This window comes from Salmo salar, chromosome 10 (assembly GCF_965601325.2).
Source record: "Salmo salar chromosome 10, fSalSal1, whole genome shotgun sequence".
Classification (NCBI taxonomy): Eukaryota; Metazoa; Chordata; class Actinopteri; order Salmoniformes; family Salmonidae; genus Salmo; species Salmo salar.
The window spans coordinates 68,161,367-68,185,328 of NC_138300.1; the positions used below are offsets into that span (position 1 = coordinate 68,161,367).

The following is a 23,962-nucleotide window of genomic DNA, read 5'->3' on the forward strand; positions in this document are numbered from 1 at the left end:
GTTTAACATGTTGTTGAATGACTACCTCACACCCCACACATACAATTATCTGTAAGGTCCCTCTGTCGAGCAGTGAGTTTCAAGCACAGATTAAAACAGATGAGAAAGTTTTTGCAATGCCTCGCAAGGAAGGGCACCTATTGGTAGATAGGTTAAAAAAAAGTAGACATTGAATATCCCTTTGAGCATAGTGAAGTTATTAATTACACTTTGGATGGTGTATCAATACACCCAGGCGTCCTTCCTAACTCAGTTGCCGGAGTTACAGAGTTGAATGGCTGTGATAGGAGAAAACTCAGGATGGAGCAACAACTTTGTACTAACTCCACAATATTAACATTAATGACCGAGTGAAATGTAGGAAGCTTGTACAGAATAAAAATATTTCAAAACATGCATCGTGTTTTGTTCATATCACTGAGTACCACTCTTCATATTTTCAAGCATAGTGGTGGATGCATCATGTTATTGCTATGCTTGTCATCAGCAAGGACTAGGGAGTTTTTTAGAATAAAAATGTATGTAAAATCCAAGAGGAAACCTGTTTCAGTCTGCTTCCAACAGACACTTGGAAACAAATTATATTTCAGCAAGACAATAACCTAAAACACAATGCCAAATATACACTGGAGTTGCTTACCAAGACGACATTGAATGTTCCTAGTTACAGTTTTCACTTAAATCGGCATGGAAATGTATGGCAAGACTTGAAAATGGCTTTCAAGCAACCAACTTGGCAGAGCTTGAAGAATGAAAAAAATAATAATGGGCAAATATTTTACAATCCAGGTGTGCAAAACTCTTAGAGATTTACCTAGAAAGACTGACAGCTGTAATCTCTGCCAAAGGTGATTCTAACTCAGGGGGTTGAATACTTATGTATTCAAGATATATATTTACTGTATGTGTATTTTTTTTACAATTGTTCACATTTTTCTTCCACTTTGACATTACTGAGTATTTTGTGTAGATCGTTGACAAAAAAATCGCTATTAAATCCATTTTAATCCCACCTTGTAACATAACAAAATGTGGAAAATGTTGAATACTTTCTGAAAGCACTGTGCCCTACTGCTGTCATTCTTTTGTGAGCTGCTCCACTGACAACCAGTTGGGAGCTGCACTCTTGCTGCCCGATAGATGATGGCCTATCCCGCTCAGGCTATGTATGCAGTGCACACGTGATAAATAATCTACATAACGAACTAACAGCTTCCAGAAGTCATCTGTTTTTTCATCAATTATATAGCCTAGATTGAAAATAGTATTATTACAAAAATAATTCCACTGGCTCAAGCAGGACCCTGACTTGGATGATTGACTGGCCTGGAGGGTTTCCAAAAACTCCCCGAGCCAGCGGCCAGCCCTGTATGTTGAGCAGAGAGTAACTAGAAAGTACTAGTTCCTCAAAAAATGTACTTAAGTACATGTAACGTGTTAGTTGTAGTGCGTTACTACCCACGCAGGACAGCACCTTAGTTGACTTCAGTAATGTTTAAAGCTGACACGTTTCGGAGCAAGGTCCTTCATCAGTACTAAAGTTATTCGCTTTTAGCTAGTTATATCAATCAAATGGTGCACTAATTCAAAAGTATATCTCTGGCTCTGTTTGGAAGCTGTGAGATATGGAGTATCCGTTCTTTTGCAGCATTGGGTTGGAACCGGTGAGGGGAGCTAGATGGAGCTAGACCAGACACTCCATCTAGTGTATGTGTGTGTGCGTACGTGCGTACGTGCGTGCGTTCGTGAGGGAGAGAGACAGAGAAAGACAGAGAGAGACCGAGGGAGAGAGAGAGAGTCAGAGAAGTTAGATAGTGTGTGTTCTTGACCAGGAGTCAGGAGTGGGTTGGACAGGAGTGGGTAGGGGCAGGGTTGAGTGAATCTAGTTGGAGTGACTACCTGCAAACTGGGTACATTCCCAGAACATTAGCTAAGAATCCCATTAAGTTAAGATCTAACATTAGGATGATAACATCCCAAAAACATGAAAATAACGTTTTTGGTAACATTATTATTATATTTACATTATCAATGTTCTCCTCACAGTCACTAAAATGCTGTGCACAATGTCTATAACAACCGACACAGAACATTCCCCAAAAGTTCTCGTTAGGTTTCCAGGTAATGTAATAACATCATGTACCAGTAATGTTTTCCCAGCAAACCAAAATTGTTTCTGTGAAAGTTTGCACAACATTCGTTAGGTTGTGGCAAATGTTCTCATAAGACAAAAACTGTCCAGTCGTGCTGATTATTATACAATGTTTGGATAAAACATGCAGGATTATGTTTATTGTCATGTGTCGTGGAGGCAGTATTGATCTGTTCTGGGAATTCTGTCCGGTCTCTGTGGGTCTATGGCAGCCAAGCTGGAAGGGCTGGCTGTTATTTATAGTGCTGTGATTGGTGGGCCAGTGAAGAAGTTATTGCAGGCCTGGCCATTACTCTGACAGAGAGACTCAGGGGGAAGACAAAGAGACAAATTACAGCAGGCCTGTCAGAGAGGCATACAGAGTGACGGGAGGAGGAGTAGGAAAAAGAATCAGAAGAAGATGAAGAGTATGGGGGTAAGGAAGAGGAGGAGTGAAACAGCTCCCTCTCGTCTTTCTCCCCCGACCCTCCCTCTCTTTCTCTCTCTCTTATCCACACTCTCTCTTTCTGTCCACCCCATCTCTCTCTCTATCTTGTAGACAAACTCCAAATTCATAGGAGGCAGATAGTTAGGATGCCATGTGGTTGGTTAGTTTTCTGTGCCTCAACCTGTCTCCCGTTGGTGCTCTGTAGACAGGCAGCTGTGGGACTAGAGACAATAGAGTAGCAGTCACTGCTTTCCATCTCTCCTATGTTAACAATACAGTTGAAGTCGGAAGTTTACATACACTTAGGTTAGGCCATTAAAACTCGTTTTTCAACCACTCCACAAAGTTCTTGTTAACAAACTATAGTTTTGGCAAGTCGGTTAGGACATCTACTTTGTGCATGACACAAGTATTTCTTCCAACAATTGTTTAAAGACAGATTATTTCAATTATAACTCACTGTATCACAATTCCAGTGGGTCAGAAGTTTACATACACTAAATTGACTGTGCCTTTCAACAGCTTGTAAAATTCCAGAAAATGATGTCATGGCTTTAGAAGCTTCTGAAAGGCTAATTGACATTATTTGAGTCAACTGCATGTATTTCAAGGCCTACCTTCAAACTCAGTGCCTCTTTGCTTGACATCATGGGAAAATCAAAAGAAATCAGCCAAGACCTCAGAAAAAAAATTGTAGACCTCCACAAGTCTGGTTCATCCTTGGGAACAATTTCCAAACGCCTGAAGGTACCATGTTCATCTGTACAAACAATAGTACGCAGGTATAAACACCATGGGACCACGCAGCCATCATACCGCTCAGGAAGGAGACACGTTCTGTCTCCTAGAGATGAATGTACTTTGGTGCGAAAAGTGCAAATCAATCCCAGAGCAACAGCAAAGGACCTTGCGAAGATGCTGGAGGAAACGGGTACAAAAGTATCTATATCCACAGTAAAACGAGTCCAATATCTATATAACCTGAAAGGCCGCTCAGCAAGGAAGAAGCCACTGCTCCAAAACCGCCATAAAAAAGCCAGACTATGGTTTGCAACTGCACAAGGGGACAGAGATCGTACTTTTTGGAGAAATGTCCTCTGGTCTGATGAAACAAAAATAGAACTGTTCGGCCATAATGACCATTGTTATGTTTGGAGGAAAAAGTGGGAGGCTTGCAAGCCGAAGAACACCATCCCAATCGTGAAGCACGGGGGTGGCAGCATCATGTGTGGGGGTGCTTTGCTGCAGGAGAGACTGGTGCACTTCAGAAAATAGATGGCATCATGAGGCAGGATAATTATGTGGATATATTGAAGCAACATCTCAAGACATCAGTCAGGAAGTTAAAGCTTGGTCACAAATGGGTCTTCCAAATGGACAATGACCCCAGCATACTTCCAAAGTAGTGGCAAAATGGCTTAAGGACAATAAAGTCAAGGTATTGGCGTGGCCATCACAAAGCCCTGTAGAAAATCCTGTAGAAAATTTGTGGGCAGACCTGAAAAAGCGTGTGTGAGCAAGGAGGCCTGCAAACCTGACCCAGTTACACTGGCTCTGTCTGGAGGAATGGGCCAAAATTCATCCAACTTATTGTGGGAAGCTTGTGGAAGGCTACCCGAAACGTTTGACCCAAGTTAAACAATTTAAAGGCAATGCTACCAAATAATAATTGAGTGTATGTAAACTTCTGACCCAATGGGAATGTGATGAAAGAAATAAAAGCTGAAATAAATCATTCTCTTTACTATTATTCTGACATTTCACATTCTCAAAATAAAGTGGTGATCCTAACTGACCTAAAACAGGGAATTTTTACTGTCTTTGGATTAAATGTCAGGAATTGTGAAAAACTGAGTTTAAATGTATTTGGCTATGGTGTATGTAAACGTCTGACTTCAACTGTACATAGGATCTATATAAATCCAAAGACAAATGGCACCTTATTCCCTTAATAGTGCATTACGTTTTAACTGAGTCCTATGTTCCCTGATCAAAAGTAGTGCATTATATAGGGAATAGGGTGCCATTTGGGATGCACAACATACTCTCTCAGTGGCCTCACGAGTCAGGATTCAGAGTCAAACTTAGTCTACTGAATGACATCTGGATACGCTAGGCTATATCCTCCAGAACACTTGACTTTACAGTACACAGTCATCTCAGTGCCTTTAATACAGATATAAATCAAAGCATGACAGACAGCATGTCATTATAAGGAGTGGTAAATTATCAATCATAGACAGTGTCATGTAAAGGGTCAAAGACGGATGGAAATGTTGACAATAAACAACATGCAGGTAGTTAGAGTTTATTATGATTTATAATGGGAGATCATAGTGAGTCATGTAATGGCTGATTAGTCTTAAAGGTACATTACACTCCAAAAGTGTAATTTATTCATTTATGGCCTCATACTTAGTTGTTCTTTTCTCTGTGTGAAAAGTCTCCCTGCTGCAGGAAAATATGGCAGCACTAGTTTTGCGCATTTGGATGATGACTCCCATAAGATTATTAGGCCAGTATACAATAGTACAGTCTATGGAATCCATGCCAGGGTCTTCAGTAGAAATTCATAGGGAGAGGACCACTGCACTAATCTAAAATATATCACTCCAGACATTCAGCGTGGAGGTCATAGATTAGACGTGACATCATAAATATACATCCGGGACTCTCAAATTAGTATGATATGTTATGTTTGGTGTCGTTACATACAGTGGTGACCCGTCATTCCACGCAGGTGGCTCAGTGTTCTGTCATTCATGGGGACACTAGGCCACCGCAAAATCTACAGGGAGAACTTCAAGCCCTTTGGATGCTGCCATAGAGTTACATTAGAAGTGCCCATCCAAGAATGCTCAAGGTCATTGGCCACAGATAAAATGATGTCAAATTACGTTATATCTACCATAGCTTTAATTGGTTTTGTCATGTCAACATCATACTTTCAAAATCTTAGCAAGCAAGCTAGAAGGCACTCATTGTTATGAATCAAGTCAACAATCTACTGGAAAATCCTTTTCAAACCTTGTCATATGAAGAGAAATTAGAGATAAAACATATCTGTGGTCATCAGCTATTGGACATAAACATTACACAACAAGTTGGAAATCGCAAATTCAACAATGAGTGGCTTGTAAGGAATCAGTTTGCTGACTGCAAGCATAGCAAAGCATTGAACTCTGTGAAGCATTTATTTGGGCTGCAATTTCTGAGGCTGGTAACTCTAATGAATTTTATCCTCTGCAGCAGAGGTAACTCTGGGTCTTCCTTTCCCGTGGCGGTCCTCATGAGATCCAGTTTCATCATAGCGCTTGATGGTTTTGCGACTGCACTTGATGAAATTTTCCAAATTGACTGACCTTCATGTCTTAAAGTAATGATGGACTGTTGCTTCTCTTTGCTTATTTGAGCAGTTCTTGCCATAAGAAGGACTTGGACTTTTACCAAATAAGGCTATCTTCTGTTTACCCCCCCCCCCCCCCCCCCCACCTTGTCAAAACACAACTGATTGGCTCAAACACATTAAAAAGGAAAGAAATTCCACAAATTAACTTTTAAGAAGGCACACCTCTTAATTGAAATGCATTCCAGGTGACTACCTCATGAAGCTGGTTGAGAGAATGCAAACATTGTGCAAAGCTGTCATCAAATCAAATCAAATGTAATTATATAGCCCTTCTTACATCAGCTGATATCTCAAAGTGCTGTACAGAAACCCAGCCTAAAACCCCAAACAGCAAGCAATGCAGGTGTAGAAGCACGGTGGCTAGGAAACACTCCCTTGAAAGGCCAAAACCTAGGAAGAAACCTAGAGAGGAATCAGGCTATGAGGGGTGGCCAGTCATCTTCTGGCTGTGCCGGGTGGAGATTATAACAGCACATGGCCAAGATGTTCAAATGTTCATAAATGACCAGCATGGTCAAATAATAAGAATCATAGTAGTTGTCGAGGGTGCAACAAGTCAGAAACTCAAGAGTAAGTGTCAGTTGGCTTTTTCATAGCCGATCTTTGAGAGTATCTCTACCGCTCCTGCTGTCTCTAGAGAGTTGAAAACAGCAGGTCTGGGACAGGTAGCACGTCCGGTGAACAGGTCAGGGTTCCAGCAGGTCTGGGACAGCAGGTCTGGGACAGGTAGCACGTCCGGTGAACAGGTCAGGGTTCCATAGCCGCAGGCAGAACAGCTGAAACTGGAGCAGCAGCACGGCCAGTTGGACTGGGGACAGCAAGGAGTCATCATGCCAGGTAGTCCTGAGGCATGGTCCTATGGCTCAGGTCCTCCGAGAGAGAGAAAGAAAGAAAGAGAGAAAGAGAGAATTAGAGAGAGCATATTTAAATTCACACAGGACACCAGATAAGACAAGAGAAATACTCCAGATGTAACAGACTGACCCTAGCCCCCCGACACATAAACTACTGCAGCATAAATGCTGGAGGCTGAGACAGGAGGGGTCAGGATACACTGTGGCCCCATCCGATGAAACCCCCGGACAGGGCCAAACAGGCAGGATATAACCCCACCCACTTTGCCAAAGCACAGCCCCCACACCACTGGAGGGATATCTCCAACCACCAACCTACCATCCTGAGACAAGGCCGAGTATAGCCCACAAAGATCTCCGCCACGGCACATCCCAAGGGGGGGGGCGCCAACCCAGACAGGAAGACCACATCAGTGACTCAACACACTCAAGTGACGCACCCCTCCTAGGGACGGCATGGAAGAACACCAGTAAGCCAGTGACTCAGCCCCTGTAATAGGGTAGAGGCAGAGAATCCCAGTGGAGAGAGGGGAACCGGCCAGGCAGAGACAGCAAGGGCGGTTCGTTGCTACAGCCTTAACGTTCACCTTCACACCCCTGGGCCAGACTACACTTAATCATAGGACCTACTGAAGAGATGAGTCTTCAGTAAAGACTTAAAGGTTGAGACTGAGTCTGCGTCTCTCAATTGGGTAGGCAGACCATTCCATAAAAATGGAGCTCTATATGAGAAAGCCCTGCCTCCAGCTGTTTGCTTAGAAATTCTAGGGACAATTAGGAGGCCCGCGTCTTGTGACCATAGCGTACGTGTAGGTATGTACGGCAGGACCAAATCGGAAAGATAGGTAGGAGCAAGCCCATGTAATGCTTTGTAGGTTAGCAGTAAAACTTTGAAATCAGCCCTTGCCTTAACAGGAAGCCAGCGTAGGGAGGCTAGCACTGGGGCAATATGATCACATTTTTGGGTTCTAGTCAGGATTCTAGCAGCCGTATTTAGCACCAACTGAAGTTTATTTAGTGCTTTATCCGGGTAGCCGGAAAGTAGAGCATTGCAATAGTCCAACCTAGAAGTAACAAAAGCATGGAGGAATTTTTCTGCATAATTTTTGGACAGAAAGTTTCTGATTTTTGCAATGTTACGTAGATGGAAAAAAGCTGTCCTTGAAACAGTCTTGATATGTTCTTCAAAAGAGAGATCAGGGTCCAGAGTAACACCGAGGTCCTTCACAGCTTTATTTGAGACGACTGTACAACCATCCAGATTATTTGTAAGATTCAACAGAAGATCTCTTTGTTTCTTGGGACATAGAACAAGCATCTCTGTTTTGTCCGAGTTTAAAAGTAGAAAGTTTGCAGCCATCCACTTCCTTATGTCTGAAACACAGGCTTCTAGCGAGGGCAATTTTGGGGCTTCACCATGTTTCATTGAAATGTACAGCTGTGTGCCATCCGCATAGCAGTGAAATTTAACATTGTGTTTTCGAATGTCATCCCCAAGAGGTAAAATATATAGTGAAAACAATAGTGGTCCTAAAACGGAACCTTGAGGAACACCGAAATGTACAGTTGATTTGTCAGAGGACAAACCGTTCACAGAGACAAACTGATATCTTTCTGACAGATAAGCTCTAAACCAGGCCAGAACTTGTCCATGTAGACCAATTTGAGTTTCCAATCTCTCCAAAAGAATGTGGTGATCGATGGAATCAAAAGCTGCACTAAGATCTAGGAGCACGAGGACAGATGCAGAGCCTCGGTCTGACGTCATTAAAAGGTCATTTACCACCTTCACAAGTGCAGTCTCAGTGCTATGATGGGGTCTAAAACCAGACTGAAGCGTTTCGTGTACATTGTTTGTCTTCAGGAAGGCAGTGAGTTGCTGCGCAACAGCTTTTTCAAAAAATTTTGAGAGGAATGGAAGATTCGATATAGCCCGATAGTTTTTTATAATTTCTGGGTCAAGATTTGGCTTTTTCAAGAGAGGCTTTATTACTGCCACTTTTAGTGAGTTTGGTACACATCCGGTGGATAGAGAGCCGTTTATTATGTTCAACATAGGAGGGCCAAGCACAGGAAGCAGCTCTTTCAGTAGTTTAGTTGGGATAGGGTCCAGTATGCAGCTTGAAGGTTTAGAGGCAATGATTATTTTCATCATTGTGTCAAGAGATATAGTACTAAAACACTTTAGTGTCTCCCTTGATCCTAGGTCCTGGCAGAGTTGTACAGACTCAGGACAACGGAGCTTTGGAGGAATACGCAGATTTAAAGAGGGGTCCGTAATTTGCTTTCTAATGATCATGATCTTTTCCTCAAAGAAGTTCATGAATTTATTACTGCTGAAGTGAAAGCCATCCTCTCTTGTGGAATGTTGCTTTTTAGTTAGCTTTGCGACAGTATCAAAAATAAATTTCGGATTGTTCTTTTTTTCCTCAATTAAGTTGGAAAAATAGGATGATCGAGCAGCATTGAGGGCTCTTCGATACTGCATGGTACTGTCTTTCCAAGCTAGTCGGAAGACTTCCAGTTTGGTGTGGCGCCATTTCCGTTCCAATTTTCTGGAAGTTTGCTTCAGAGCTCGTGTATTTTCTGTATACCAGGGAGCTAGTTTCTTATGACAAATGTTTTTAGTTTTTAGGGGTGCAACTGCATCTAGGGTATTGCGCAAGGTTAAATTGAGTTCCTCAGTTAGGTGGTTAACTGATTTTTGTCCTCTGACGTCCTTGGGCAGGCAGAGGGAGTCTGGAAGGGCATCAAGGAATCTTTGGGTTGTCTGAGAATTTATATAATTTACACAACTTTTAATGCTCCTTGGTTGGGGTCTGAGCAGATTATTTGTTGCGATTGCAAACGTAATAAAATGGTGGTCCGATAGTCCAGGATTATGAGGAAAAACATTAAGATCCACAACATTTATTCCATGGGACAGAACTAGGTCCAGAGTATGACTGTGGCAGTGAGTCGGTCCAGAGACATGTTGGACAAAACCCACTGAGTTGATGATGGCTCCGAAAGCCTTTTGGAGTGGGTCTGTGGACTTTTCCATGTGAATATTAAAGTCACCAAAAATTAGAATATTATCTGCGATGACTACAAGGTCCGATAGGAATTCAGGGAACTCAGTGAGGAACACTGCATATGGCCCAGGAGGCCTGTAAACAGTAGCTATAAAAAGTGATTGAGTAGGCTGCATTGATTTCATGACGAGAAGCTCAAAAGACGAAAACGTCGTTGTTGTTTTTTTTTTGTAAATTGAAATGTGCTATCGTAAATGTTAGCAACACATCCGCCTTTGCGGGATGCGCGGGGGATATGGTCACTAGTGTAACCAGGGGGTGAGGCCTCATTTAACACAGTAAATTCATCAGGCTTAAGCCATGTTTCAGTCAGGCCAATCACATCAAGATTATGTTCAGTGATTAGTTCATTGACTATAACTGTCTTGGAAGTGAGGGATCTAACATTAAGTAGCCCTATTTTGAGATGTGAGGTATCACAATCTCTTTCAATAATGGCAGAGATGGAGGAGGTCTTTATTCTAGTGAGATTGCTAAGGCGAACACCGCCATCTTTAATTTTGCCCAACCTAGGTCGAGGCACAGACACGGTCTCAATGGGGATAGCTGAGCTGACTACACTGACTGTGCTAGTAGCAGACTCCACTAAGCCTGGCCTGCACCCTATTTCATTGTGGAGCTAGAGGAGTTAGAGCCCTGTCTATGTTCATCAATGCAAAGGGTGGATATTTGAAGAATCTCAATATAAAATATATTTTGATTTGTTTAACACTTTTGTGGTTACTACATGACACCATATGTGTTATTTCATAGTTTTGATGTTTTCACTATTATTCTACAATGTAGAAAATAGTAAAAATAAAGAAAAACCCTTGAATGAGTAGGTGTGTCCAAACTTTTGACCGGTAACTCTTCATCACAGAAGACTGAAATATAACACAACTGTTTGACATAGAAACACCAGATTTCCAGCTGTTTAAAAAAAATAAAAAATAATATTCCACCCATGAGACCTCTAGTCATTTGATTGCAGGAAAGGGCTATGGCAAAAATGAATGTAGGGTAGGTGGTTGGGTGTGCGTATAACGCGAACGTCTAGCAACCCGAAGTTTGGGAGTTCAAATGTCATCACGGACAACTTTAACATTTTAGCTAATTAGCAGTTTTTCAACTACATACTACCTTTTAGCTACTTTGCAACTACATATCATGTTAGCTAACCCTTCCCCTAACCATTTAACCAAACTCCCTAACCCTTTAATCTTACACCTAACCCTAACCGCTGCACTCTTAGAAAAATGGGTTCCAAAAGCGTTTTTTGGCTTTCCCAATAGGTTAACCCTTTTTGGTTCCAGGTAGAACACTTTTAGGTTCTATATAGGAACTTTTTGTCTAAGAGTGTAGCCTTGCTTAAATTAGCATGCTAGCTATTGTTAGCCACCTAGCTAGAATTCTTAACAGATCATACATTAACCCTCCTGCTGTGTTCTGGTCAAATTGGACTGATTTACAAGTTTTCTCTCTGAAAAATGTAGTTCATTTAATCTGATTGTCATAAGGTTCCATGGGTTTGTCCACACAGGGCATCTGAACACACAAAATACATTTTGATGATTTTCATAACATTTTGGGTATTTTATTTAACTGCTGTACACCTGTGGTGTTCCCGGTCAAAAATGACCGGTCATTAGAAATTAATGGGTGAGACTACAATTAGTGTATACAATTAAGTGCAGGCACATGCCCATTCATCAGATGGACATACTTCCTCTCCCATACCCCCACATGCATGTACTGTATGTTTGAGCACACACACACACACACACACACACACACACATCTCACTCCCGTTCTTGGCTTCCATGGCAACCCCCAAGAGAACCTTTCCTCAATAGAATCTTTTCCCCATGGGCACCACACCTGTTGGCATTCTCACAAACAATCGCAACATTGTTTCAATAATATATAAACTCAGCAAAAAAAGAAACGTCCCTTTTTCAGGACCCTTTCTTTCAAAGATAATTTGTAAAAATCCAAATAACTTCACAGATCTTCATTGTAAAGGGTTTAAACACTGTTTCCCATTGTAAGGGCTGTCTGAAGAGAGAGTGGACCAAAACGCAGCGGAGTTAGTGTTCATCATTTAATATTTAATTGAACAACGTGAACACTATACAAAAACAAGAAAAGAGAAAACCGACAGCCAACAGTCCTGTCAGGTGCAAACACTAACAGAAACAATTACCCACAAAACCCAAAGGAAAAACATGCTCCTTATGTGTGACTCCCAATCAGCAACAACGAGCTTTAGCTGTGCCTGATTGGGAGCCACACACGGCCCAAAACAAAGAAATACAAAAACATAGAAAAAGGAACATAGAACGCCCACCCAATGTAACACCCTGGCCTAACCAAAATAAAGAACAAAAAACACCTCTCTATGGCCAGGGCGTTACACCCATGCTTGTTGAATGAACCATAAACAATTAATGAACATGCACCTGTGGAACAGTCGTTAAGACACTAACAGCTTACAGACGGTAGGAAATTAAGGTCACAGTTATGAAAACTTAGGACACTAAAGAGGCCTTTCTACTGACTCTGAAAAACACCAAAATTAAGATGCATGAGGCCCTGCTCAGCTGCGTGAACAAAAATCTTTCGTGAAGTGAGCTGGCAACTGAAGTGTTGCTGGTATCAAATCATTGATGCCTGCCATTGTGCCCTTGAGCAAGGCACTTACTCCCCCACAATAACTGCTTTCGGGGTGCCCAGTGTGGCAGCCACCAACACCTCTCCAAAACCTGTATATTTATGTATGTGTATGTACTGTATATCCCATGTTATTGAGGTGTATCATTGTATTGAGTCACACTACTGTAATGCTTTATCCACTGATGTGCTGTTGTTGGAAACATTTCAATGTCAGCCGGTGTGACTGGTTCGTCAGCTGGAGCGACGCTCAGGCATTTGTCAGTGCCAAGCCAACTGGCAAGCTGAGGCTTCCCACAATGTAAGAGCAACATTCCCAGAAAGAGGTTTGTGTCCCGTAGGAGATGGGCTGCTGTATTCTGGTGCTGATAACAGAATGGAAAGGAGACGTTGGTTTTGAAAAGCTCTTTATTTAACTGTTATTGATAACCTCTCTTTCGCTCTCTCTTTCACTCTCTCTTTTTCATGTTCTCTCGCTCTCTCCTTCTCTCTCCCTCTCTACTTCTGTCTTTCTTCTAGGCATACAGTATATGCCGAATCCATAGGAAGAGCCTTAAAATATTCCTCTCTTTTCTCTAAATCCACACCAGGCATAGTGTGTGTGTGTGTGTGTGTGTGTGTGTGTGTGTGTGTGTGTGTGTGTGTGTGTGTGTGTGTGTGTGTGTGTGTGTGTGTGTGTGTGTGGTGTGTGTGTGTGTGTGTGTGTGTGTTTGTGCGTGCGTGCGTGAGCTGCTGTGAGAGGAATGTAGCTCAGAGCTATATATAGGACAGATCCTGGAGGGATGACTGAAGTGAGAGAGAGAGGGAGGGAGGGATAGAAAAAGAGAGAGGGGATATAGAGAGCGGAAAAGAGAGAGATAGAGAAGACAGAGAGGAAAGAGAAATGGAGAGGGAGGGAGCAAAGGAAGGAAGAGATGGAAGAGACAGAAAAGAGCGATGGTGGTAGAGAGATGGGGAAGCATCAGAGTACCTACGGACAGACAGAGATAACCATACTCATCCCATCCTGGTGTGTGTGGAAGCATAGCAGAAATAGAGTCAGCATGTGTCCCAAATGGCACCCTATTCCCTATGAATGCACTATGTAGGGTGCTATAGGAATACCTCTCTCTTCACATGGTATTGGAGATAGCAGACATGATGGGCTCAATGTGTTATAATTTAGATTTGTCAGTAGAAAATCACATATAGCATGTGGTCCTGTGTAGCTCAGCTGGTAAGAACATGGTGCTAGCAATGACAAGCTTGGCGTTCAATTCCTGCAAGATTCACATGCCAAATTTCTTTATTGACTTTTGGATAATGTGGCATAATATAATGTTATTAACAAATGTGACTTCTGAATCATGTGTCAAGTCACTCTATCCAGGACACACTGCTGGGCTACTCAAACGCACTTCTGAAAGTGCGGTCTGAAAACAGCTTTCTGTACCAATTAAACTATATATTGACCTTGAGTAAAGAACGTGTCTGTTTCCCAATAATGTATGACAGATCCTTGAGTGACTCTGATACTGGTCAAAATACATATTCTCTCTCTCTCTCTCTCTCTCTCCTCTCTCTCTCTCTCTCTCTCTCTCGTTTATTACTTTTAGTAAACAAGTACACAGTGTGTGACCAGAAAAGCTATACTGTAAGTTTTCTATAGTGTTTTAGCATCCCAAAACGTATTACTATCTCCTCTAGCCTCCACAGAATTGCATTGGGTTTAATGTAATTGCTGTAGATAAAGTGAATAGTGGCTTATTCATGTCTTGTCAGGCAGGGTAAAAAATACAGCCTAAAAAAGGATTGCTTTTAAAAAGCCAAAGGAAATCTATTAAAAGCTTTGCATGGTACATATTTACACTGGGACATCCTGGTATCAGCTAAATCCCTTACCTCCCTCCTCATCCTCTCCCATCCTTGTCCCATCGCTTTCTCTACCCCTCCCTCCCTCCCTCCATCCCTCCCTCCCTCCTCTCCTGTCCTCTCCCAAACCTGTCCCATCCCTCTCTCCACCACTCCATCCTTATCTCCAATCCCTGTCCCCCTCTCTACCACACTCACCTCTCTCTACCATTTTCTCTTTCTCTCTCCTTTCTCTCTCTCGCTCTCTCTCTCACACACCACACACACACACACACACACACACACACACACACACACACACACACACACACACACACACACACACAGTAAAGGACTAGAGTGCAGCAGATTTGTAAACAAATCACTTATGCTTTATTCATGATTCATAATCGCTGCTTGGCTGTTATTGTGCAGGGTGGCTAGAATACAGCGCCTGTTCAGAAATGAGTAGGACCCCGGTCAGGCCGTCCATAAGAATGCCTGTGTGACACTAATCAAATGTGACTTTTACCATCAACAGCAGCAGTCGCCATGGGCAGGAATGTGGAATCAGAAAGGGATGCTTACCCTTCCGTTTTGCCTCTCTAACCTTTCTTGTTTGTTGGTTTTGTTTGATTGTTTTCTGTTTCGCCGGGCAGAGTAGGGTTATCAAACTAGGTTTAGTTTAGCCTTGCATGGAGTGATGTCACCTTCACTGAGAGCTGAAGTAACTGCTCCCCCTGAAACATAAAGGCATTTTTTCTGGATACAGATTAAGCCTAGTTTTACACCAATAAGCACTTTCAATGGTGAGTCCAAGTCAGTAGGCTAAATATGTGTTTTGGAAACTGGTCCTATACATTAACAGTGTAGGTGGAAATATGGTATTAAATCCTGGGGCGAATTACAACCTGTAACAGAGGTTGGTCGGTGAATATCCCAAGCATCATGAATAACCTTGTTTGAGACTTGAAGACTTACATTAGCTCCCCATATTGTACAGATAGCTCCGATTTTAAAGTCCGGTGCCAACCCATCTCTGGTGAATATCAGTTGTAAATGAAACAATGTGATTATTAAAAATTCTGCCATGCTTGATCTTCTGTCTAACGAGCGACACAGGATTTAGTGGCTGCTGTCAAAACAGAGTTAGACGGCAGTGTGGTGTGTGTGTGTGTGTTAAGTTTCAGGTTTTATTAGTCGTATGAACGGGATACACATGGTATATACCGTCCAACTAAATGCTTACCGGAAGATTCCTTCTCGACACAGCAACAACAATAAGAAATAATAAAAGATAAGACTACAAACATAAAGTAAATGGCTCAGTAGAATAGAATATACATTTTTTACATAAGCATAATACAGCAAGGCACAATTTATAGTCCAATATTTACACGTGCATTGGGGAAGGGGGGGGGGAGCAAGTGTTTAAATTGTGCCGTATTTAGCAATCATAATAAGATTATTCTAGCAGCATTTGTGTGTGTGTGTGTGGGGGGGGGGGGGGGGGGGGGGGGGGGGGTGTACAGCATGTCTGTGTGGGTGTGCGTGAGTGAGTGCATGTGTGCTAAGGTGCGTAGAATCAGAGCGTGTGGTCAGTCCAGTTCAAGTGTTCAGCAGTCTGATGACTTGTAAATAGAAACTGTTTCTGAGCATGTTGTATTTTTATTCCATACCGGCTTCCTTCTTTTCACTCTGTCAATTAGCTTAGTATTGCGGAGTAACTACAATGTTGTTGATCCATCCTCAGTTTTCTCCAATCACAGCCATTAAATTATGTAACTGTTTTAAATTCCCCATTGGCCTCATGGTGAAATGTGGTTTGCTTCCTCTTTGGCAACTGAGTTAGGAAGGACGCCTACATCTTTTTAATGACTGGGTGTATTGATACACCATCCAAAATATAATGAATAACTTAACCATGCTCAAATGGATATTCAATATCTGCTTTTTTCTATTTTTACCCATCTACCAATAGGTGCCCTTCTTTGCGAGGCATTGGAAAATGTCCCTATTCTTTGTGGTTGTATCTGTGTTTGAAATTCACTGCTCGACTGAGGGACCTTACAGATAATTCTGACCAACTGGCTCGATTCAGTTTTATGTAGCAAAATTTGAAATTGTGTTTTTTACATTGGATAAAGTAAAGACTCTGGGCTAGAAAATGGTACAGTACCAGTCAAAAGTTTGGACACACCTACTCATTGAAGGGTTTTTCTTTATTTTTACTATTTTCTACATTGTAGAATAATAGTGAAGAAATCAAAACTATGAAATAACACATATAGAATCATGTAGTAACCAAAAAACTGTTAAACAAATCAAAATATATTTTATAATTGAGATTCTTCAAAGCAGCCACCCTTTGCCTTGATGACCGCTTTCCACACTCTTAGCATTCTCTCAACCAGCTCCATGAGGTATTCACCTGGAATGCATTTCAATTAACAGGTGTGCCTTGTTAAAAGTTAATTTGTGGAATTTCTATCATTGTTCCCACCCATTCGGATGATGAAATATATTGTCCCAAAGTCAATTTAATAGATTTTCTGTAGTTTTGGGCTGTAAACTCTAAGGCACACAGACATTCCAGTCTCTCACACTAGAGACCAGAAAGGAGTTGGGCTGCTGCCTTCTTATTTACAATGGGCGTGAGGTCATACACACCCCCCCCCCCCCACCCCCCGGTCCATCAATCTCTCTATACCTCTCCCGCCATGCTGGAGGGAGAGATATCTCTGTAGAACTGTGATCCACTGTAACCGGATCCTCACAGGCCAGTCATGACATCTGTCTGTCTGTCTGTGTGTGCATACGTGCGCTCATGTTAGTGTATGTCTGTGCGTCTGTGTGAGTGTGCATGGGCGTGTGTCTGTGAATGTGTGTTTGTACGTGAACGGATGTGTGTCTGTACATATCCAGGCTGTATCACATCCGGCTGTGATTGGGAGTCCCATAGGGCGTCGCACAATTGGCCCAGTGTCGTCCAGGTTTGGCCAGGGTAGGCCGTCATTGTAAATAAGAATTTGTTCGTAACTAACTTTCCTAGTTAAATAAAGGTTAAATAAAAAATAAAATAAATATGCATGCTTGTGTATGTGCGTGTGTCCGTTTGTGCGTCTGTGTGTTCTGTGTGTGTGTGTGGATGTGTGTTTTTGTGTATGCTTCACCACCCCCCTGCTGTTTACCCATAGGCTGCAGTGTATGCGAGGGACTCAAACCCGTCACCCTTAATTTCCCTTTATGTTCTGATGACACACAAACCTTCTGAGTCTGTTATGTCTTCTGATGTGTGTGCTCCAAACTCTCTGTCCTCAGAGCGTCCTCTGTTTCCCCCCATGCAGCCTAGCTAATGCAGACAAATGTCAAACTCTGGGGCTGGTCTTTTTCTGCCGAGCTGTCTTAGACACACAATGTTCAGGCTCAGCTCTGAGTTTCTCTTATTTTGTCAGTGTCAAATGCTCTGATGCCCGTCCCTGAGGGAAGTGGAGGGGATCACTATGCTAGAATCCATGGTATTATAGATTGGTAGAAATAACAGTAATGGCTTGATCATCACACCATTTGTGCTACTCAGTTGTAGTGTTTTGAGTTTTGTCAGAGTTATTAGGTTATTAGTTCAGTTGTTATGAAGTGATGAACAGAAAGTGAACTTATGTGGCTTAGTCCAATTTGTAAGTCGCTCTGGATAAGAGCGTCTGCTAAATGACTTAAATGTAATGTAAATGTAGTTGGTAAGAGTGTGATGCTAGGCATGCCAATGCTGCTCGTTCAGTTCCCTAAAGGATTACACACACACACAAACACTGAAAACATATGCACTCACTGTACTATAAGTCAGGATAGAAATGTCTGTTAAGTGACAGTACAGTATTGTTATTATATATTTTAATGAATCCCTTTTCTCTCTGGTCTCTCTCTCCACAGTTCAAAGGGCAGGCCAACCTCCATGTGTTTGAGGACTGGTGTGGCTCGTCTGTAGCCCAGCTCCGAAAGAACCTACACTTCCCTCTATATCCCCATGTGAGTATACTGTAGAGCTATGTCTGTTTGTCCGTCCGTCCGTCTGTCTGCCTTCTCTATGCCTGTCCGTCCGTCCGTCAGACATGTTCAGGTCTTCATCTTATGGTTTGTACACGTCTATCATTCCAGACGAGAACTACGGTGAAGAAGCTGGCTGTGGCTCCAAAATGGAAGAACTACGGCCTCCGAATATTTGGTTTCATCCATCCATACAGAGATGGTGAGTACCCACTAATCATACTTTCTACTTACACCCTAGAGGTTGAGTTCCATTAGATTAAGTGCCCTTGGGTGGAGTTGCCTATATGTGCCCAACCAAGTGCCCAACACTACACCAAGGGCCCTACCAAGTGCCTCAATCCAACTTGGGCTAAATACCATCCACTAATGAGGCCTTTGACAAGTACCCCTAGTAGCACCCTATCAGAGGTTCTCAGACCCTCTCAAGGGCTACTGCAAAAAGGTTAGATGGATAACCTCCATAGTATCAGTTAAAGGGACATTTCACTCGTAAGTGAACATTTTTTCCAGACATTTTCCAACCTCTAAAGTAGTCTAATGTCGAGATGAAACCATGTCCAATGACATCAGTTGTATAAATCCAGCTATATGCCTCCATTCCAAATGAATGGAAAATATGTTTTTCCAAAAACAAGAAGGTAGACATTGCTTATCTTTTCCATTAATTTGAGATTGAGGCGTACAGCTGGATCTACACTATTGATGTTGTGGGACGCGGTTTCATCTTGACATTACGAGTCCCTTTAAGAGTCACCCAACACACACCATAACCCCCATAGTATCAAACCACTGTGGTGGAATTATTCTAATCAAAAGGAGAGACTTTTAGATTTCTTCAGAACAATCAAACTTTATTATTTAATTACTTCAGTTCACTGAGAACTCTGAGAACTCAACCAGCTGGTTTGAGCCACAGCATTTTATAGCCAAGTCCATTCATGACAAACAACAGATGTATGGAATGGGTCACAAGGTTACTAATAATTCATAGCCAACAATATCCGCTGTAAATACTGTCCTCATTGTGTAGAAACCAGGGTCTGGCCCTGAGCCATCTCTCCCTGGTAGCTTCCAGTCAGTCACACAGACACTAATCATGCTATGGAATGCGGTCTTTATCACCAATCCATCGTAAATCCACTGTCAGTGTTAAATCTCCCAGAGGCCCACTTTCAGTTCACACAAACACAATAGAGTTATAAGAATCATCTATTCTGTTGCATAAAACAACCATTTGATGCAATACAGTATTATAACATATGCAATACAGTATTATAACATAATATTGAAATGTCTCCACCATACCACTCTTATCACTCAGTCTATGTGGTTTCTGGCCATTCCTGTCTTGGCCTCTGAGCTTTAACTCCAGAGCAGAGGCATACTGTGTACTTGTGCCACTGCTACTCCGTTGCTGCACACACACACACACACACACACACACACACACACACACACACACACACACACACACACACACACACACACACACACACACACACACACACACACACACACACACACACACACACACACACACACACATTCTCTCTCTTAGTGAGGTCAGCTGTATAAATATAGCTACAGAACCAGGCCCCAAATCCCCATACAGCAACTGACAGAGTGTTATATAGAGTTATATAGAGAGTTACTGAAGACTGGGGCCTGGCTCTAGGTGTGGACTGAGGACACTGTGGACACTGTGTCTGTCAGTCCTGCCTCACTAACGCACATCATGCACACACACACACACACACACACACACACACACACACACCACACACACACACACACACACCATTTTGACTGTATTTCTATTCCCCAGGTGATTTCCAGTTTTCGGTGTCGTCAGATGATAACTCTGAGTTCTGGGTGAGTCTTGACGAGAGCCCTCTCAATGCCAGACTGCTGGTCTACGTTGGACAGGTAAGGACTGCACCAAACACAAACTATTCTATTCTATTATTTTCTTTTGATTTTGTTTCATTTAGTTTCTATTCGCCCTTAAAGGGATAGTTTTCCAGATTAAGATTAAGGTAAAACACTGAAAACTATCCCTTTAAAATATACCAGTACTATGGTACTATCACAGTAGTAGGGATATAGGATACTTTGCGTGTCAACATTGTGATTTATGAGGGTGGCGTGTATGGGGTTTTTATGAGAGGGGGCGTGACGGGATATAACATGTACGTAGACATCATGTGTTTAAACCGGGTTTCTTACCATTTGTTTTTTGATTCTATAATCTAGTTTTTTTTATCTAGTGATCAAGGCACATATGTGTGTGTATGTATGTGTATGTACACTGATTGTACAAAACATTATGAATGACATAGACTGGCCAGGTGAATCCAGGTGAAAGCGATGATCCCTTATTGATGTCACTTGTTAACCTCTATGGGCTAGGTGGGACGCAAGCGTCCCACCCGTGGTGCACTCCATCAACAGCAGGTGCATTTCAAGAGCGGCAAATTTGAATCCAAATAAATGTCAAATTTCAAATTTTTCAAACATACAACTATTTTACACCCTTTGAAAGATAAACATCTCCTTAATCTAACCACGTTTTACGATTTCAAAAAGGTTTTACGGCGAAAGCATAAATTTAGAGTATGTTAGGACAGTACATTTACAAGAGTTGTGTGTAATGTTTTGTCAATTCAAAGACAGGGTCACCAAAACCATAAAACCAGCTAAAATGATGCACTAACCTTTTACAATCTCCATCAGATGACACTCCTAGGACATTATGTTAGACAATGCATGCATTTTTAGTTCTATCAAGTTCATATTTATATCCAAAAACAGCGTTTTACTATGGCATTGATGTTGAGGAAATCGTTTCCCTCCAATAACCGGCAGTCAAGTCAGCACCACAAATTAAATAATTAAAATTCGAAAACATTGGTAAAATATTATATTGTCATTTAAAGAATTATAGATTTACATCTCTTGAACGCAATCAACTTGCCAGATTTAAAAATAACCTTACTGGGAAATCACACTTTGCAATAATCTGAGCACTGCGCCCAGAAAAATACGCGTTGCGATACAGACTAGCCGTCATGTTGGGGAGATCTAAAATCGAAAATACTATGTAAATAATCCATTACCTTTGATTCTCTTCATCAGATGTCACTTCCAGGTATCACAGGTCCATAACGAATGTAGTTTTGTTCAAAAAAGCTCATCATTTATGTCCAAAAATCTCCGTCTTGTTAGCACATGATCTAAGCCCGCCGGACTTCACTTCATGAACGAGGGGAAAAAATATATTTACGTTCATTCAAACATGTCAAACGTTGTATAGCATAAATCATTAGGGCCTTTTTTAACCAGAACATGAATAATATTCAAGGTGGACGAATGCATTCTCTTTTATAACCCCCTAGCCCTAACAGGTTAAATCTACTTCAATCAGTGTAGATGAAGGGGAGGAGACAGGTTAAAGAAGGATTTTTAAGCATTAATACAATTGAGGCATGGATTGTGTATGTGTGCCATTCAGAGGGTGAATGAGCAAGACAAAAGATTTAAGTGCCTTTGAATGGGGTATGGTCATTACTTAATTTGAGCCGGATCCTGCCAGAACAGGGTCCGGCACCTCTCAGTTTTGGACGGTTTCGTTACGGAACCCATCCGGTACATCTTGTGACATGAAACATTATTTTTCACTGTCAGTATTTTTTTTTTTTTTAAATTTGAATAAAAGGAATCACATTTAATTCAAGTTGACTCCTCTGTAATTCTCCTGGCTGCCCCCTCAAAAAATAATGTAAAAACAGTGCCTGATATTCTAAGAATTGATTTGTGTTGGGCTGGCATGGTTTGCGCAACATAGTAGTCTTATATTGATAATGGCGCCGGAGGGGATGGCTGCTATTTAACGGGCTCCTAACCAACTGTGCTATTTTGTTTGTTTTTCGCATTGTTTCTAACTTGTTTTGTACATAATGTTGCATCTACCATCTCTTATGACTGAAAAGAGCTTTCTGAACATCAGAACAGCGATTACTCACCTCAAACTGGATGAAGATTTTTTCTTTAATGAGTCCGACGCGAAGGTTATACTGCTTTGTCGAGACCAGGTCCAAATCCCTGTCATACACATGAAGAAAATACAGAGAAAAGGGGGAGGAGGGTGGAGTGCCTTGTGAGAATTCGCGGGCGAATAGGTAAACCACCACTACCCTCCATATTATTGGCAAACATACATTAATTGGAAAATAAACTGGACCATCTACGATTAAGACTATCCTACCAACGGGGCAATAAAAACTGTAATATCTTATGTTTCACCGAGACGTGGCTGAACGACGACATGGATAATATAGAGCTATCTGAGTTTACCATGCATTGGCAGCGTAGCCTAGTGGTTAGAGCATTGGACTAGTAACTGAAAGGTTGCAAGTTTGAATCCCTTGTACCTTATCAGGTACAAATCTGTCATTCTGCCCCTGAACAAGGCAGTTAACCCACTGTTCCTAGGCTGTCATTGAAAATAAGAATTTGTTCTTAACTGACTTGCCTAGTTAAATAAAGATAAAATAAATAAAAAGGACAGAGCAGCTGGGTCTGGTAAGACGATGGGCAAAGTCTCGAGTTATTGCTTGTCTGAGGTCGAATAACTCATGATATGCTGTAGACCATACTATCTACCAAGAGAGTTTCATCTATATTATTTGTAGCCGTCTACTATTCACCACAAACCGATGCTGGCACTAAGACCGCACTCAACGAGCTGTATAAGGCCATGAGCAAACAAAAAAATGCTCATCCACAAGTGCTGCTCCTAGTGGACGTGGGCCTTTAATGCAGGCAAACTTAAATCCATTTTACCTCATTTCTACCAGCATGTCACATGTGCAGCCAGAGGGGGAAAAAAACTCTAGACCACCTTTCCTCCACACACAGACACTCTTACAAAGCTCTCCCTCGCCCTCCATTTGGCAAATCTGACCATAATTCTATCCTCCTGATTCCTGCTTATAACAAAAACTAAAGCAGGAAGTACCAGTGAGTCGCTCAATTCGGAAGTGGTCAGATGACACGGATGTTATGCTACAGGACTGTTTTGCTAGCACAGACTGGAATATGTTTTGGGATTCATCCAATGGCATTAAGAAGTATACCACCTCAGCAACCGTCTTCATCAGTAAGTGCATCGACGACGTTGTCCCCACAGTGACCATACGTACATATCCCAACCAGAAGCCAGAAGGCAACATCCATAACGAGCTAAAGGCTAGAGTGTCCCGCTTTCAAGGAGCGGGACACTAATCCGGACGCTTATAAGAACTCCCACCTGCCCTCAGATGAACCATCAAACAGGCAAAGAGTTAATACAGGAATAAGATTGAATCCTACTACACCGGCTCTGACGCTCATCGGCGGTGTCAGGGCTTGCAAACTATTAAGGACTACAAAGGGAAACCCAGCCGCTAGCTGCCCAGTGACGGGAGCCTACCGAACGAGCTAATAGCATTTTATGCTCGTATCAAGGCAAGCAACACT

At 42.0% G+C, this 23,962-nt stretch overlaps 1 protein-coding gene across 1 annotated transcript in view; it reads left to right on the forward strand.

Annotated features, from left to right (window-relative positions):
• b4galnt4a (beta-1,4-N-acetyl-galactosaminyltransferase 4a) overlaps positions 1 to 23,962 on the forward strand; it is a 497,048-nt gene that overhangs the window by 278,068 nt on the left and 195,018 nt on the right. The window contains exons 4-6 of the mRNA XM_014123877.3: positions 18,329 to 18,424; positions 18,554 to 18,644; positions 20,271 to 20,371. Of these exons, the coding sequence (XP_013979352.3) occupies positions 18,329 to 18,424; positions 18,554 to 18,644; positions 20,271 to 20,371 (288 nt within the window). The remainder of the gene's footprint in view (positions 1 to 18,328; positions 18,425 to 18,553; positions 18,645 to 20,270; positions 20,372 to 23,962) is intronic.